Source organism: Oncorhynchus mykiss, chromosome 23, assembly GCF_013265735.2.
Source record: "Oncorhynchus mykiss isolate Arlee chromosome 23, USDA_OmykA_1.1, whole genome shotgun sequence".
In the NCBI taxonomy this organism is placed as follows: Eukaryota; Metazoa; Chordata; class Actinopteri; order Salmoniformes; family Salmonidae; genus Oncorhynchus; species Oncorhynchus mykiss.
Window position 1 is genome coordinate 62,747,933 of NC_048587.1, and position 16,545 is coordinate 62,764,477.

The 16,545-nt window shown below is 45.4% G+C and overlaps 1 protein-coding gene across 10 annotated transcripts in view; it reads left to right on the forward strand.

The window, feature by feature from the left end:
• Positions 1–14,019, forward strand: part of LOC118936402 (WD repeat-containing and planar cell polarity effector protein fritz homolog) — a 184,788-nt gene extending 170,769 nt beyond the window's left edge. For 2 of the 10 annotated variants that reach the window (XM_036961025.1, XM_036961020.1), the window contains 2 exons: positions 5,551–5,642; positions 13,490–14,019. In XM_036961025.1, coding sequence (XP_036816920.1) covers positions 5,551–5,616 — 66 coding nt within the window. In that variant the 3' untranslated portion in view covers positions 5,617–5,642; positions 13,490–14,019. Of the gene's footprint in view, positions 1–5,550; positions 5,643–12,557; positions 12,842–13,489 lie in introns of those variants that run through there. The other 8 variants (XM_036961029.1, XM_036961023.1, XM_036961027.1 and 5 more) reach the window with 4 other exon arrangements.
• The last annotated feature ends 2,526 nt before the right edge of the window (positions 14,020–16,545 follow it).

A 16,545-nucleotide genomic window follows, 5' to 3' on the forward strand; every position in this document is an offset into this window, starting at 1 on the left:
GAGAGAGGAGAGGCCATCCATTTCCATCATAACTACAGAGAGAGGAGAGAAGAGGCCATCCATTTCCATCATAACTACAGAGAGGAGAGAAGAGGCCATCCATTTCCATCATAACTACAGAGAGAGGAGAGAAGAGGCCATCCATTTCCCTCATAACTACAGAGAGAGGAGAGGCCATCCATTTCCATCATAACTACAGAGAGGAGAGAAGAGGCCATCCATTTCCATCATAACTACAGAGAGAGGAGAGAAGAGGCCATCCATTTCCATCATAACTACAGAGAGAGGAGAGAAGAGGCCATCCATTTCCCTCATAACTACAGAGAGAGGAGAGAAGAGGCCATCCATTTCCCTCATAACTACAGAGAGGAGAGAAGAGGCCATCCATTTCCATCATAACTACAGAGAGAGGAGAGAAGAGGCCATCCATTTCCCTCATAACTACAGAGAGAGGAGAGGCCATCCATTTCCATCATAACTACAGAGAGAGGAGAGAAGAGGCCATCCATTTCCCTCATAACTACAGAGAGGAGAGAAGAGGCCATCCATTTCCATCATAACTACAGAGAGAGGAGAGAAGAGGCCATCCATTTCCATCATAACTACAGAGAGGAGAGAAGAGGCCATCCATTTCCCTCATAACTACAGAGAGAGGAGAGAAGAGGCCATCCATTTCCATCATAACTACAGAGAGAGGAGAGAAGAGGCCATCCATTTCCATCATAACTACAGAGAGGAGAGAAGAGGCCATCCATTTCCATCATAACTACAGAGAGAGGAGAGAAGAGGCCATCCATTTCCATCATAACTACAGAGAGGAGAGAAGAGGCCATCCATTTCCATCATAACTACAGAGAGAGGAGAGAAGAGGCCATCCATTTCCCTCATAACTACAGAGAGAGGAGAGGAGAGGCCATCCATTTCCATCATAACTACAGAGAGAGGAGAGGCCATCCATTTCCATCATAACTACAGAGAGAGGAGAGGAGAGGCCATCCATTTCCCTCATAACTACAGAGAGGAGAGAAGAGGCCATCCATTTCCATCATAACTACAGAGAGGAGAGAAGAGGCCATCCATTTCCATCATAACTACAGAGAGAGGAGAGAAGAGGCCATCCATTTCCCTCATAACTACAGAGATGAGAGAAGAGGCCATTCATTTCCCTCATAACTACAGAGAGAGGAGAGAAGAGGCCATCCATTTCCATCATAACTACAGAGAGGAGAGAAGAGGCCATCCATTTCCATCATAACTACAGAGAGAGGAGAGAAGAGGCCATCCATTTCCATCATAACTACAGAGAGAGGAGAGAAGAGGCCATCCATTTCCATCATAACTACAGAGAGGAGAGAAGAGGCCATCCATTTCCCTCATAACTACAGAGAGAGGAGAGGAGAGGCCATCCATTTCCCTCATAACTACAGAGAGAGGAGAGAAGAGGCCATCCATTTCCATCATAACTACAGAGATGAGAGAAGAGGCCATCCATTTCCCTCATAACTACAGAGATGAGAGAAGAGGCCATCCATTTCCCTCATAACTACAGAGAGAGGAGAGGAGAGGCCATCCATTTCCCTCATAACTACAGAGAGAGGAGAGGAGAGGCCATCCATTTCCCTCATAACTACAGAGAGAGGAGAGGCCATCCATTTCCATCATAACTACAGAGAGAGGAGAGGAGAGGCCATCCATTTCCCTCATAACTACAGAGAGGAGAGAAGAGGCCATCCATTTCCATCATAACTACAGAGAGGAGAGAAGAGGCCATCCATTTCCATCATAACTACAGAGAGAGGAGAGAAGAGGCCATCCATTTCCCTCATAACTACAGAGATGAGAGAAGAGGCCATCCATTTCCCTCATAACTACAGAGAGAGGAGAGAAGAGGCCATCCATTTCCATCATAACTACAGAGAGGAGAGAAGAGGCCATCCATTTCCATCATAACTACAGAGAGAGGAGAGAAGAGGCCATCCATTTCCATCATAACTACAGAGAGAGGAGAGAAGAGGCCATCCATTTCCATCATAACTACAGAGAGAGGAGAGGCCATCCATTTCCCTCATAACTACAGAGAGAGGAGAGGAGAGGCCATCCATTTCCCTCATAACTACAGAGAGAGGAGAGAAGAGGCCATCCATTTCCATCATAACTACAGAGATGAGAGAAGAGGCCATCCATTTCCCTCATAACTACAGAGATGAGAGAAGAGGCCATCCATTTCCCTCATAACTACAGAGAGAGGAGAGAAGAGGCCATCCATTTCCATCATAACTACAGAGAGAGGAGAGAAGAGGCCATCCATTTCCCTCATAACTACAGAGAGGAGAGAAGAGGCCATCCATTTCCCTCATAACTACAGAGAGGAGAGAAGAGGCCATCCATTTCCCTCATAACTACAGAGAGGAGAGAAGAGGCCATCCATTTCCATCATAACTACAGAGAGAGGAGAGAAGAGGCCATCCATTTCCCTCATAACTACAGAGAGAGGAGAGAAGAGGCCATCCATTTCCCTCATAACTACAGAGAGGAGAGAAGAGGCCATCCATTTCCATCATAACTACAGAGAGAGGAGAGGAGAGGCCATCCATTTCCATCATAACTACAGAGAGAGGAGAGAAGAGGCCATCCATTTCCATCATAACTACAGAGAGAGGAGAGAAGAGGCCATCCATTTCCCTCATAACTACAGAGAGGAGAGAAGAGGCCATCCATTTCCATCATAACTACAGAGAGAGGAGAGAAGAGGCCATCCATTTCCATCATAACTACAGAGAGAGGAGAGAAGAGGCCATCCATTTCCATCATAACTACAGAGAGAGGAGAGAAGAGGCCATCCATTTCCATCATAACTACAGAGAGAGGAGAGAAGAGGCCATCCATTTCCCTCATAACTACAGAGAGAGGAGAGAAGAGGCCATCCATTTCCCTCATAACTACAGAGAGAGGAGAGAAGAGGCCATCCATTTCCCCTCTTCCCTTTTGCCTTTTCTGTTTTACATTCTTTTTTTCTCTCAATTTGTACGTTTTTATTGAAACCATGGTAATCTGGTCTCAGATGAAGTTTCATTGTTTGTTATGTGGAGCCAATGACAGCTTAGTGAGATGGGGATGGGGGGGGGGGGTGCATTATTCCTCCCTTTTGGCTTGGCGAGAAGAGATGGAGACGAGAAACAATGACTGTTTGGGGGGGAGAGAGAGAGAGAGGAGTAAGAGACGGAAATCTGGGAAGGGGACCAACGTTCCTCTGACTAATGTTGAAAAGAGGAAGTAGCACATCGTCTCCCCTATCTCTCTGTTTCTACTGTCTTTGGGAATTGGCTGGCGTTTCTATCTAGCTGGAAGGCAAGCCTAGTGTAGTGGATTAAATAGCATAGAAGTTGCCCCCTTAACCGCTGATACTGGGTCAGATGTGTTTTAGTCCCTGTAATGTCACAGTCTGGTTTAACCAGGAAACCCGGTTCCAGGTTCAGATTGAATAGACCCCTCTGTCTATCTGGGATCTATGAGTAGAGATGGAGGCACACAGCCCAGCCCTGAAGGCTGTAGTGTCAGCTACGGCTGTGGCCTAAAAATCATATCTAAACTTAAGGGCAATTCACGATATACAGTATATCTCCATGTTTTATCTAAATAAGCTTTGTTGCACAATTAAAGGTCAAATGCAAACAATCAGCAATAACCTAATGAATTCAGAGCTTGTTAAATTATATCTAGGCTGAATATAAGCCTTCCACAACCATACTATATACAGTGGGGAGAACAAGTATTTGATACACTGCCGATTCTGCAGGTTTTCCTACTTACAAAGCATGTAGAGGTCTGTAATTGTTATCATAGGTACACTTCAACTGTGAGAGACGGAATCTAAAACAAAAATCCAGAAAATCACACTGTATGATTTTTAAGTCATTAATTTGCATTTTATTGCATGACACAAGTATTTGATACATTAGAAAAGCAGAACTTAATATTTGGTACAGAAACCTTTGTTTGCAATTACAGAGATCATACGTTTCCTGTAGTTCTTGACCAGGTTTGCACACACTGCAGCAGGGATTTTGGCCCACTCCTCCATACAGACCTTCTCCAGATCCTTCAGGTTTCTGGGCTGTCGCTGGGCAATACGGACTTTCAGCTCCCTCCAAAGATTTTCGTTTGGGTTCAGGTCTGGAGACTGGCTAGGCCACTCCAGGACCTTGAGATGCTTCTTACGGAGCCACTCCTTAGTTGCCCAGGCTGTGTGTTTCGGGTCGTTGTCATGCTGGAAGACCCAGCCACGACCCATCTTCAATGCTTTTACTGAGGGAAGGAGGTTGTTGGCCAAGATCTCGCGATACATGGCCCCATCCATCCTCCCTTCAATACGGTGCAGTCGTGCTGTCCCCTTTGCAGAAAAGCATCCCCAAAGAATGATGTTTCCACCTCCATGCTTCACGGTTGGGATGGTGTTCTTGGGGTTGTACTCATCCTTCTTTTTCCTCCAAACACGGCGAATGGAGTTTAGACCAAAAAGCTATATTTTTGTCTCTTCAGACCACATGACCTTCTCCCATTCCTCCTCTGGATCATCCAGATGGTCATTGGCAAACTTCAGAAGGGCCTGGACATGTGCTGGCTTGAGCAGGGGTACATTGCGTGCGCTGCAGGATTTTAATCCATGACGGCGTACTGTGTTACTAATGGTTTTCTTTGAGACTGTGGTCCCAGCTCTCTTCAAGTCATTGACCAGGTCCTGCCGTGTAGTTTTGGGCTGATCCCTCACCTTCCTCATGATCATTGATGCCCCACGAGGTGAGATCTTGCATGGAACCCCAGACCGAAGTTGATTGACCGTCATCTTGAACTTCTTCCATTTTCTAATAATTGCGCCAACAGTTGTTGCCTTCTCACCAAGCTGCTTGCCTATTGTCCTGTAGCCCATCCCAGCCTTGTGCAGGTCTACAATTTTATCCATGATGTCCTTACACCCTCTCTGGTCTTGGCCATTGTGGAGAGGTTGGAGTCTGTTTGATTGAGTGTGTGGACAGGTGTCTTTTATACAGGTAACGAGTTCAAACAGGTGCAGTTAATGCAGGTAATGAGTGGAGAACAGGAGGCCTTCTTAAAGGAAAACTAACAGGTCTGTGAGTGCCGGAATTCTTACTGGTTGGTAGGTGATCAAATACTTGTGTCATGCAATAAATTGCAAATTAATTACTTAAAAATCATACAATGTGATTTTCTGGATTTTTGTTTTAGATTCCGTCTCTCACAGTTGAAGTGTACCTATGATAACAATTACAGACCTCTACATGCTTTGTAAGTAGGAAAACCTGCAAAATCGTCAGTGCATCAAATACTTGTTCTCCCCACTGTACCTTGGCCATCCAGGATGGTTACTTACTACTAGTAGATACCTTGGCCATCCAGGATGGTTACTTACTACGAGCAGATACCTTGGCCATCTGCTGGATCCTGTAGATCTCTGTAGATTCAACCACTTCACTGCTGGATCCTGTAGATCTCTGCACATTCTGATTGTCTCTCTTGTGATTGGTTAATCAGCAGAGCAGGACCGACCAACAGGAGCTGGCCACTGGAGGAGTGAAACACCGGGACCCTGAGCACTGATCAGGCATGACCATGGAGACAAACAGGTGTGTGTGTGTGTGTGTGTGTGTGTGTGTGTGTGTGTGTGTGTGTGTGTGTGTGTGTGTGTGTGTGTGTGTGTGTGTGTGTGTGTGTGTGTGTGTGTGTGTGTGTGTGTGTGTGTGTGTGTGTGTGTGTGTGTGTGTGTGTGTGTGTGTGTGTGTGTGTGTGTGTGTGTGTGTGTGTGTGTGTGTGTGTGTGTGTGTGTGTGTGTGTGCGTGCGAGTGTGTGTGTGTGTGTGTGCGTGCGAGTGTGGGTGCGAGTGCTGTGAAAAGGTATTTGCCCCCTTCCTGATTTCTTATTTTTTTGCACATTTGTCACAATTAAATGTTTCAGATCATCAAACAATTTTTTATATTACACAAAGATAACCCAAGTAAACACAAAATGCAGTTAAGTGATGATTTTATTTATTAAGGGAAAAAAGCTATCCGGACCTTCATGGACCTATGTGAAAAAGTAATTGCCCCCTAAACCTAATAACTGGTTGTGCCAACATCAGCAGCAACAACTGCAATCAAGCGTTTGTGATAACTGGCAATGAGTCTTTCACATCGCTGTGGAGGAATTTTGGACCTTCTTCTTTGCAGAATTGTTTTAATTCAGCCATATTGGAAGGTTTTCGAGCATGAACCGCCTTTTTAAGGTCACGCCACAGCATCTCAATCGGATTCAAGTCCGGACTTTGACTAGGTCACTCCAAAACCTTCATTTTGTTTTTATTTAAGCCATTCAGAGGTGGACTTGCTGGTGTGTTTTGGATCATTGTCCTGCTGCAGAACCCAAGTGCACTTCAGCTTGAGGTGACGAATGGATGGCCGGACATTCTCCTTCAGGATTCTTTGTTAGAGAGCAGAATTTATGGTTCCATCAATCACAGCAAGTGGTCCAGGTCCTGAAGCAGCAAAGCAGCCCCAGAACATCACACCACCACCATATTTGACTGTTGGTATGATGTTCTTTTTCTGAAATGCTGTGTTACTTTAACGCCAGATGTAATGGGACGCATACCTTCCAAAATGTTAAACTTTTGTCTCATCAGTCCACAGAATATTTCCCCAAAAAGTATTGGGGATCATCAAGATGTTTTTTTTCCAAAAGTGAGATGAGCCTTTGTTCTTTTTGGTCAGCAGTGGCTTTCACCTTGGAACTCTGCCATGGATGCCATTTTTGCCCAGTCTCTTTCTTACGGTTGAGTCATGAACACTGATCTTAACTAAGGCAAGTGAGGCCTGCAGTTCTTTAGATGTTGTTGTGGGTTCTTTTGTGACCTCTTGGATGAGTCGTCGCTGCGCTCTTGGGGTAATTTTGGTAGGCCGGCCACTCCTGGGAAGGTTCACCACTGTTCCAAATTTTCTCCATTTGTGGATAATGTCTCTCACCGTGGTTCGCTGGAGTCCCAAAGCTTTAGAAATGGCTTTGTAACCCTTTCCAGACTGATAGATGTCAATTACTTTGTTTCTCATCTGTTCCTGAATTTCTTTGGATCGCGGCATGATGTCTTGCTTTTTGAGATATTTTGGCCTACTTCACTTTGTCAGACAGGTTCTATTTAACTTCTTATGGGCAGGTGGGATAGTAGCGTCCCACCTGGCCAACATCCGGTGAAATTGCAGAGCGCGAATTTCAAATTACAGAAATATAAATATTTAACATTCATGAAAATACAAGTATTATACATCAAAATAAAGATGAACTTCTTGTTAATCCAGCCACTGTGTCAGATTTCAAAAAGGCTTTACGGCGAAAGCACACCATGCGATTATCTGAGGACAGCGCCCCGCATACAAAAACATGAAGGAAAAAAATCAACCAGGCAGGTGCGACACGAAAGTCAGAAATAGCGATATAATAAATGCCTTACCTTCGAAGATCTTCTTCTGTTGGCACTCCAAAAGGTCCCAGTTACATCAAAAATGTTCGATAAAGTCCTTCTTTATATCCATAAAAACTCAGTTTAGCTGGCTCACTTCATTCAATAATCCACCGGTTTCCCTCCTTCAAAATGCATACAAAATGAATCCCAATGAATAAACGGATAATGAATAAATGATCAATTTTAAGACGGAGAATAGTATGTTCATTACCGGAGATAAATAACAAAACGCACTTTCACCCACGCGCATGGAAACACTACAGCCAGAATGGGAGCGACTTAGAAAAACTACAACTTCTAGCTCGTTTTTCCAAAAAAAAACAGCCTGAAACTCTTTCTAAAGACTGTTGACATCTAGTGGAAGCCCTACGAACTGCAATCTGGGAGGACTTCACCTCATAATAAACATGAAAGCCATTGGAAACAGTGGAAGGCTGAACATAATTTTATTTTTTATGGTTCTTCCTCGGGGTTTCGCCTGCCACATCAGTTCTGTTATACTCACAGACATCATTTTATATCCAAATCTACCAATTATATGCATATCCTAGCTTCTGGGCCTGGGTAACAGGCAGTTTACTCTGGGCACGCTTTTCATCCGGACATGAAAATACTGCCCCCTACCCAAGAGAGGTTAAGTGATTTCTTGATTCAACAGGTCTGTCAGTAATCAGGCCTGGGTGTGGCTAGTGCAATTGAACTCAGCTTTCCAAAAAATGTGATTAACCACAGTAAATTCAATTACTTTGTCACATAGGGCCATGAAGGTTCGGATAGCTATTTTCCCTTAATTTGATTTATTATCACTTAACTGCATTTTTGTGTTTACTTGGGTTATCTTTGTGTAATATTAACATTTGTTTGATGATCTGAAACATTTAAGTGTGACAAATGTGCAAAAAAAATAAGAAATCAGGAAGGGGGCAAATACTTTTTCACAGCACTTTATATATACACACTACTTTTGACCGAGGCCCATAGCGAATCCCACGGGGAGTAGGACTCTGTTCTGTAGTAGTGCACTATATAGCGAATCCCACGGGGAGTAGGACTCTGTTCTGTAGTAGTGCACTATATAGGGAATCCCACGGGGAGTAGGACTCTGTTCTGTAGTAGTGCACTATATAGGGAATCCCACGGGGAGTAGGACTCTGTTCTGTAGTAGTGCACTATATAGGGAATCCCACGGGGAGTAGGACTCTGTTCTGTAGTAGTGCACTATATAGGGAATCCCACGGGGAGTAGGACTCTGTTCTGTAGTAGTGCACTATATAGGGAATCCCACAGGGAGTAGGACTCTGTTCTGTAGTAGTGCACTATATAGGGAATCCCACGGGGAGTAGGACTCTGTTCTGTAGTAGTGCACTATATAGGGAATCCCACGAGGAGTAGGACTCTGTTCTATAGTAGTGCACTATATAGGGAATCCCACGGGGAGTAGGACTCTGTTCTGTAGTAGTGCACTATATAGGGAATCCCACGGGGAGTAGGACTCTGTTCTGTAGTAGTGCACTATATAGGGAATCCCACGGGGAGTAGGACTCTGTTCTGTAGTAGTGCACTATATAGGGAATCCCACGGGGAGTAGGACTCTGTTCTGTAGTAGTGCACTATATAGGGAATCCCACGGGGAGTAGGACTCTGTTCTGTAGTAGTGCACTATATAGGGAATCCCACGGGGAGTAGGACTCTGTTCTGTAGTAGTGCACTATATAGCGAATCCCACAGGGAGTAGGACTCTGTTCTGTAGTAGTGCACTATATAGGGAATCCCACAGGGAGTAGGACTCTGTTCTGTAGTAGTGCACTATATAGGGAATCCCACGGGGAGTAGGACTCTGTTCTGTAGTAGTGCACTATATAGGGAATCCCACGGGGAGTAGGACTCTGTTCTGTAGTAGTGCACTATATAGGGAATCCCACGGGGAGTAGGACTCTGTTCTGTAGTAGTGCACTATATAGGGAATCCCACAGGGAGTAGGACTCTGTTCTGTAGTAGTGCACTATATAGGGAATCCCACGGGGAGTAGGACTCTGTTCTGTAGTAGTGCACTATATAGGGAATCCCATGGGGAGTAGGACTCTGTTCTGTAGTAGTGCACTATATAGGGAATCCCACAGGGAGTAGGACTCTGTTCTGTAGTAGTGCACTATATAGGGAATCCCACAGGGAGTAGGACTCTGTTCTGTAGTAGTGCACTATATAGGGAATCCCATGGGGAGTAGGACTCTGTTCTGTAGTAGTGCACTATATAGGGAATCCCACAGGGAGTAGGACTCTGTTCTGTAGTAGTGCACTATATAGGGAATCCCACGGGGAGTAGGACTCTGTTCTGTAGTAGTGCACTATATAGGGAATCCCACGGGGAGTAGGACTCTGTTCTGTAGTAGTGCACTATATAGGGAATCCCACAGGGAGTAGGACTCTGTTCTGTAGTAGTGCACTATATAGGGAATCCCACGGGGAGTAGGACTCTGTTCTGTAGTAGTGCACTATATAGGGAATCCCACGGGGAGTAGGACTCTGTTCTGTAGTAGTGCACTATATAGGGAATCCCACGGGGAGTAGGACTCTGTTCTGTAGTAGTGCACTATAGAGGGAATCCCACGGGGAGTAGGACTCTGTTCTGTAGTAGTGCACTATATAGCGAATCCCACGGGGAGTAGGACTCTGTTCTGTAGTAGTGCACTATATAGGGAATCCCACGGGGAGTAGGACTCTGTTCTGTAGTAGTGCACTATATAGGGAATCCCACGGGGAGTAGGACTCTGTTCTGTAGTAGTGTACTATATAGGGAATCCCACGGGGAGTAGGACTCTGTTCTGTAGTAGTGCACTATATAGCGAATCCCACGGGGAGTAGGACTCTGTTCTGTAGTAGTGCACTATATAGCGAATCCCACGGGGAGTAGGACTCTGTTCTGTAGTAGTGCACTATATAGGGAATCCCACAGGGAGTAGGACTCTGTTCTGTAGTAGTGCACTATAGAGGGAATCCCACGGGGAGTAGGACTCTGTTCTGTAGTAGTGCACTATATAGCGAATCCCACGGGGAGTAGGACTCTGTTCTGTAGTAGTGCACTATATAGGGAATCCCACGGGGAGTAGGACTCTGTTCTGTAGTAGTGCACTATATAGCGAATCCCACGGGGAGTAGGACTCTGTTCTGTAGTAGTGCACTATAGAGGGAATCCCACAGGGAGTAGGACTCTGTTCTGTAGTAGTGCACTATAGAGGGAATCCCACAGGGAGTAGGACTCTGTTCTGTAGTAGTGCACTATATAGGGAATCCCACAGGGAGTAGGACTCTGTTCTGTAGTAGTGCACTATATAGGGAATCCCACGGGGAGTAGGACTCTGTTCTGTAGTAGTGCACTATATAGGGAATCCCATGGGGAGTAGGACTCTGTTCTGTAGTAGTGCACTATATAGGGAATCCCACAGGGAGTAGGACTCTGTTCTGTAGTAGTGCACTATATAGGGAATCCCACAGGGAGTAGGACTCTGTTCTGTAGTAGTGCACTATATAGGGAATCCCACAGGGAGTAGGACTCTGTTCTGTAGTAGTGCACTATATAGGGAATCCCATGGGGAGTAGGACTCTGTTCTGTAGTAGTGCACTATATAGGGAATCCCACAGGGAGTAGGACTCTGTTCTGTAGTAGTGCACTATATAGGGAATCCCATGGGGCCCTGGTCTAAAGTAATGCATTATATAGGTAATAGGGCTCTGGTCTAAAGTAGTGCATTATATAGCGAGTAGGACTCTGGTCTATAGTAGTGCACTAGATAGGGAATAGGGCTCTGGTCTATAAGTATTACACTAGATAGGGAATAGGGCTCTGGTCTATAGTAGTGCACTAGATAGGGAATAAGGCTCTGGTCTATAGTTTTGCACTAGATAGGGAATAGGGCTCTGGTCTATAGTAGTGCACTAGATAGGGAATAGGGCTCTGGTCTATAGTAGTGCACTAGATAGGGAAAAGATGCCATTTGGGATGCATTCCTCGTCTTCATCATCTTTGTCGTAGTAATATATATTTTTCCCGGGCGATTAGCGGGAGATTGTCTCGGCACCACCACCACTGAATCACACAGTCACTTGGTAATCCAGACTGTAGGCTATTGGAGGAAGAATTTGCATTGCTGTTTAAATATGTATCTAGTTAACGTTGTTAGGGTTTTAATGTCAATCATAACCACTATTAACACACCGCTCAAGGCTGGGAGGTCGCCCTGAGTGACAATGGTTTGGAGAGAGGAGGAGAGGGGAGGAGGAGAGGGGAGGAGAGGGGAGGTCGCCCTGAGTGACAATGGTTTGGAGAGGGGAGGAGAGGGGAGGAGGAGAGGGGAGGAGAGGGGAGGTCGCCCTGAGTGACAATGGTTTGGAGAGGGGAGGAGAGGGGAGGGGAGGGGGAGAGAGGAGGTCGCCCTGAGTGACAATGGTTTGGAGAGGGGAGGTCGACCTGAGTGACAATGGTTAATGGTTTGGAGAGGGGAGGTCGACCTGACTGACAATGGTTTGGAGAGGGGAGGTCGACCTGAGTGACAATGGTTAATGGTTTGGAGAGGGGAGGTCGACCTGAGTGACAATGGTTTGGAGAGGGGAGGTCGACCTGAGTGACAATGGTTTGGAGAGAGGAGGAGAGGGGAGGGGAGGTCGACCTGAGTGACAATGGTTTGGAGAGGGGAGGTCGCCCTGAGTGACAATGGTTTGGAGAGGGGAGGAGGAGAGGGGAGGAGAGGGGAGGGGAGGGGGAGAGAGGAGGTCGCCCTGAGTGACAATGGTTTGGAGAGGGGAGGAGAGGGAAGTCCAAATTCAAGATTTAGCTGGTCTGTATGATTGAGGCCTACTGATTGTGTGTGTGTGTGTGTGTGTGTGTGTGTGTGTGTGTGTGTGTGTGTGTGTGTGTGTGTGTGGTGGGTTGGTTTGTTCTATCTATTGAGATGTTCGAGTAGGTCATGTTGATTATTACATCAAAGGTTGTACATGATTTTGATCAGTAAAATAATTCATGTAACTTTCCCCAAATTACAATGTTTTCTAGAAATACCAGCTACAGGTTACCCAGAGGGTCTTCTAACCAGGACGTATGGAAAACCTGGGAATGTTGGGAATTGTACAACCTTAATAAACCTATAGCTGAAGCACTGAATGGACTGACCCTGGACGTCGCATGAATGTGATCAGTTTGAGTAGACCTTCAAGTAAACCTGCCTCTTTCCTTCTCTTTCTTTACCCCTCTTTCTCCCCCCTCTTTCTTTACCCCTCTTTCTCTCCCCCTCTTTCTTTACCCCTCTTTCTCCCCCCTCTTTCTTTACCCCTCTTTCTCTCCCCCTCTTTCTTTACCCCTCTTTCTCCCCCCTCTTTCTTTACCCCTCTTTCTCTCCCCCTCTTTCTTTACCCCTCTTTCTCCCCCCTCTTTCTCTCCCCCTCTTTCTCTCCCCCTCTTTCTTTACCCCTCTTTCTCCCCCCTCTTTCTCTCCTCCTCTTTCTCTCCCCCTCTTTCTTTACCCCTCTTTCTACCCCCTCTTTCTTTAACCCTCTTTCTCCCCCCTCTTTCTTTACCCCTCTTTCTCCCCCCTCTTTCTCCACCCTATTCCTTTACCCTCTTTCTCTCCCCCTCTTTCTTTACCCCTCTTTCTACCCCCTCTTTCTTTACCCCTCTTTCTCCCCGCTCTTTCTTTACCCCTCTTTCTCCCCCCTCTTTCTCACCCCTATTTCTTTACCCTGCTTTCTCCCCCCTATTCCTTTACCCTCTTTCTCCCCCCCTATTTCTCCCCCCTCTTTTTCCCCCCTCTTTCTTTACCCCTCTTTCTATACCCCTATTTCTCCCCCCTCTTTCTCCCCCCTCTTTCTCCCCCCTCTTTCTTTACCCTCTTTCTCCCCCCTATTTCTTTACCCTCTTTCTCCCCCCTCTTTCTTTACCCCTCTTTCTATACCCCTCATTCTTCCCCCCTCTTTCTTTCCCCAACTCAGGTGAACAAAGACGCAGGGAAGCTGAAAGTGGTTCATTTTGGTCTTGTTTGAAAACAGCCTTTGACCATTTCTTTTTCGACTGTAAACTCCATCTTTTTTAATGCATTTTTTTTAAATCAAATGTATTCTGTAAATATATCTGATAACTGATCTAGCTCTCTTCTGAAATGTTGATGCATGATTAGCCTAAGAATTATGAATTTAAGTCTAAGTCAAATGTGAATAATTATGCTAATGTCTTGCTAGTAGGTTTTATTTTAACAGAATGTTGTATATGCTATATAGGCCTAGCCCTGTCCAGACCCATCTCAGTTCTCTCACAACCAGCCCTCCTGCTGAAAAATTGTGTTTTACATTTTCTGCCCGTTTAATTGAATTGTTCTTTAATCCCAGCCTCGTTTAAAACAGTGCAGTAATTAGGCTTTTTTTTTTTTTCATGATTGACCCTGGTCACCTTTTACAGTATTCTAATACAGAGCTGTAAACTAGCCTATTGTATTGCTGTATTAAAGAGGTTTTGTATCTTGTGTGTATGGCTTTTAGGCCTGTCCCTTGTATTTGTTGCACACTAAAATATGTCAAACCCACTATCATTAGGCATGCTGAGGCAGTGAATGTTTGGTCTCTCTATAGTTTATCAGATGATGTGGCCTACAGTATTGTACTGTGTACCGTGTAGGCTACTGTGTGTATGTGTCGAGATTACGGACTGCCGACGGTTTTTATTCATGAACGGAAGCCAATATAACAAGCGATTTTTAAGCGGTGAGCACGGGCAGCAGCACTGCGCGCCGAACGGAGCAGCTCGAGCCCCTTTCCTGAACAGCAGCCACGGCCTTGTCACGAGCTGTCGACGCGCTGCGCTCGGGACTAATCTGACAGCACCGCGCAGACCCTAATCCGCCACTGTATTCTAATCTATTTACTCTGCATTCTAAGAGGATTTGCTTCTCAAAAATATATACAACAACGAATCCGAGGCTGGAAAGTATGGTGAAATGGACAGAACAGATCAGTCAGTCAGGATGGGTTGGTTTCTGTGTTTTCTTTCTATGTGTTGTTTTGTTAGGTTTCCAAAAATAATAATCATTGTATGTTTTTTTCAATCGTCAATCGTTTTGGGAGAGAGATTGGTGAAAAATAATTACGTTTCTGTCTGGTGATACAAGGCTAATACTTGTCTTATGTAAACAGAAATGGTTCTGTTTTGTTCAGTGATACTCAAGAGAGAAGCAGTGTGGATAAGTGATATGTCATTGGTTTTATCTCCTGATATATGTCACTTTCAAACAACTACTGCAGCCTAATATCACATCATTCAATGACTTGACATCTGAAAATAAAACCTACAAAACCTGTAATAAAAGTAATTGGGTTACAGTTGATATCTGTTTTTAGATGTCTGCTATGGGCCTTTAGGTGTCGGCTAGGACTACAAATACCTCAATCATCTCAGATTACACCTGGTCCTGGGCTAAAACCCGTTGTAGAGAATCTCCAAGTTTTATAGTCCAGGACTCGGTTTGATCTGTGTCTGGGGAAGCCGTCTGCTCAACTTTATTAATACACTGCTCAAAAAAATAAAGGGAACACTGTAAACAACACAAATGTAACTCCAAGTCAATCACACTTCTGTGAAGTCAAACTGATTTCCATTGATCATTTTTGTGTGATTTTGTTGTCAGCACATTCAACCATGTAAAGAAAAAAGTATTTAATAAGAATATTTCATTCATTCAGATCTAGGATGTGTTATTTTAGGGATCCCTTTATTTTTTTTGGAGCAGTGTATATACACAGTTTTGATTAGAACCAAACAACAAATGTCTCTCCTGTTGGGAAACCTCTGGCCCCTGTGACCAGACAGGTCTAACGTTAAGACCACAGCCTCCAGCACACACGTCTACGTTGTCAGCATAGGTTTAGCTTCCGCCCTTTGACCTCGCCTCTATCTCTCCCCACTACCATCCTCTCTAATCTGTCCAATAAAAATAAGAAAATATCGCAAATGTATATATTTATGTCGACTGCGGGTATGTCGACAATGTGTCTTTTAAAGGCCTAGCGATGCGTTCGCGGGGATCTCTATTCGCGGTACACGCGGTGCGCGTGTCGGCTCAACCGGATTGTCGACAACCCGTGGTCCGGTTGAATCCCAGCGTAAATCTGTGTCCAGGAAACCGCCCTTCAAGTGTAGTAATAACTATATTGAGTCGGCCTTTAATAGACTCCAGCCACCTGAGATGGCTGGAAGAGATGAGCCTATTAGGACAGTGCTATTACTATAGTGGTGGGGGCGTGGTGTAGTGGGGGAGCGGCCTTGTTAGCGGTTGTAAATTAAGCTAGCCTCCAGCGTGTGTGTCTTACCCACCCATCATTATCCGTTATCATCCACGTTATCTTGTGCAACAGCTACTCTGTGGGGTTTTAATGTCACGTTACACAAGTACAGTGAAATGTCTTTCTTACAAGCTCTAAACCCAACAATGCAGTAATCAATATCAATGTAGTAATATTGTCTCTCTGTCTGTCTCTCTCTCTGTCCCTCTGTCTCTGTCTGTCTCTCTCTGTCCCTCTGTCTCTGTCTGTCTCTCTCTGTCCCTCTGTCTGTCTCTCTCTGTTTCTCTGTCTGTCTCTCTCTGTCCCTCTGTCTCTCGTGTCTGTTTCTCTGTCCCTCTGTCTCTCTCTGTGTCTCTGTCTGTGTCTCTGTCTGTCTTTCTGGCTGTCTCGTAGCCTAGCCTATAGCCTTCTATATCAGATGTAATAATAGTCCATGACGGATGTGTTGTTGGGTACATTTTCCATCCTTTTGCTTCCCCCAATCAACCCTTGTCAGATCAGTGATGACCTCAAAGAAGGAAAGAAGCCCTCCATGCACAGTATTAGAACTGGGCCATCCAAGTCAAACACCTTGAGGGGAGCCGGGGTCATGAGAGGAGCCTAGGAGCCGGGGCCTTGAGGGGAGCCGGGGTCATGAGAGGAGCCTAGGAGCCGGGGCCTTGAGGGGAGCCGGGGTCATGAGAGGAGCCTAGGAGCCGGGGCCTTGAGGGGAGCCG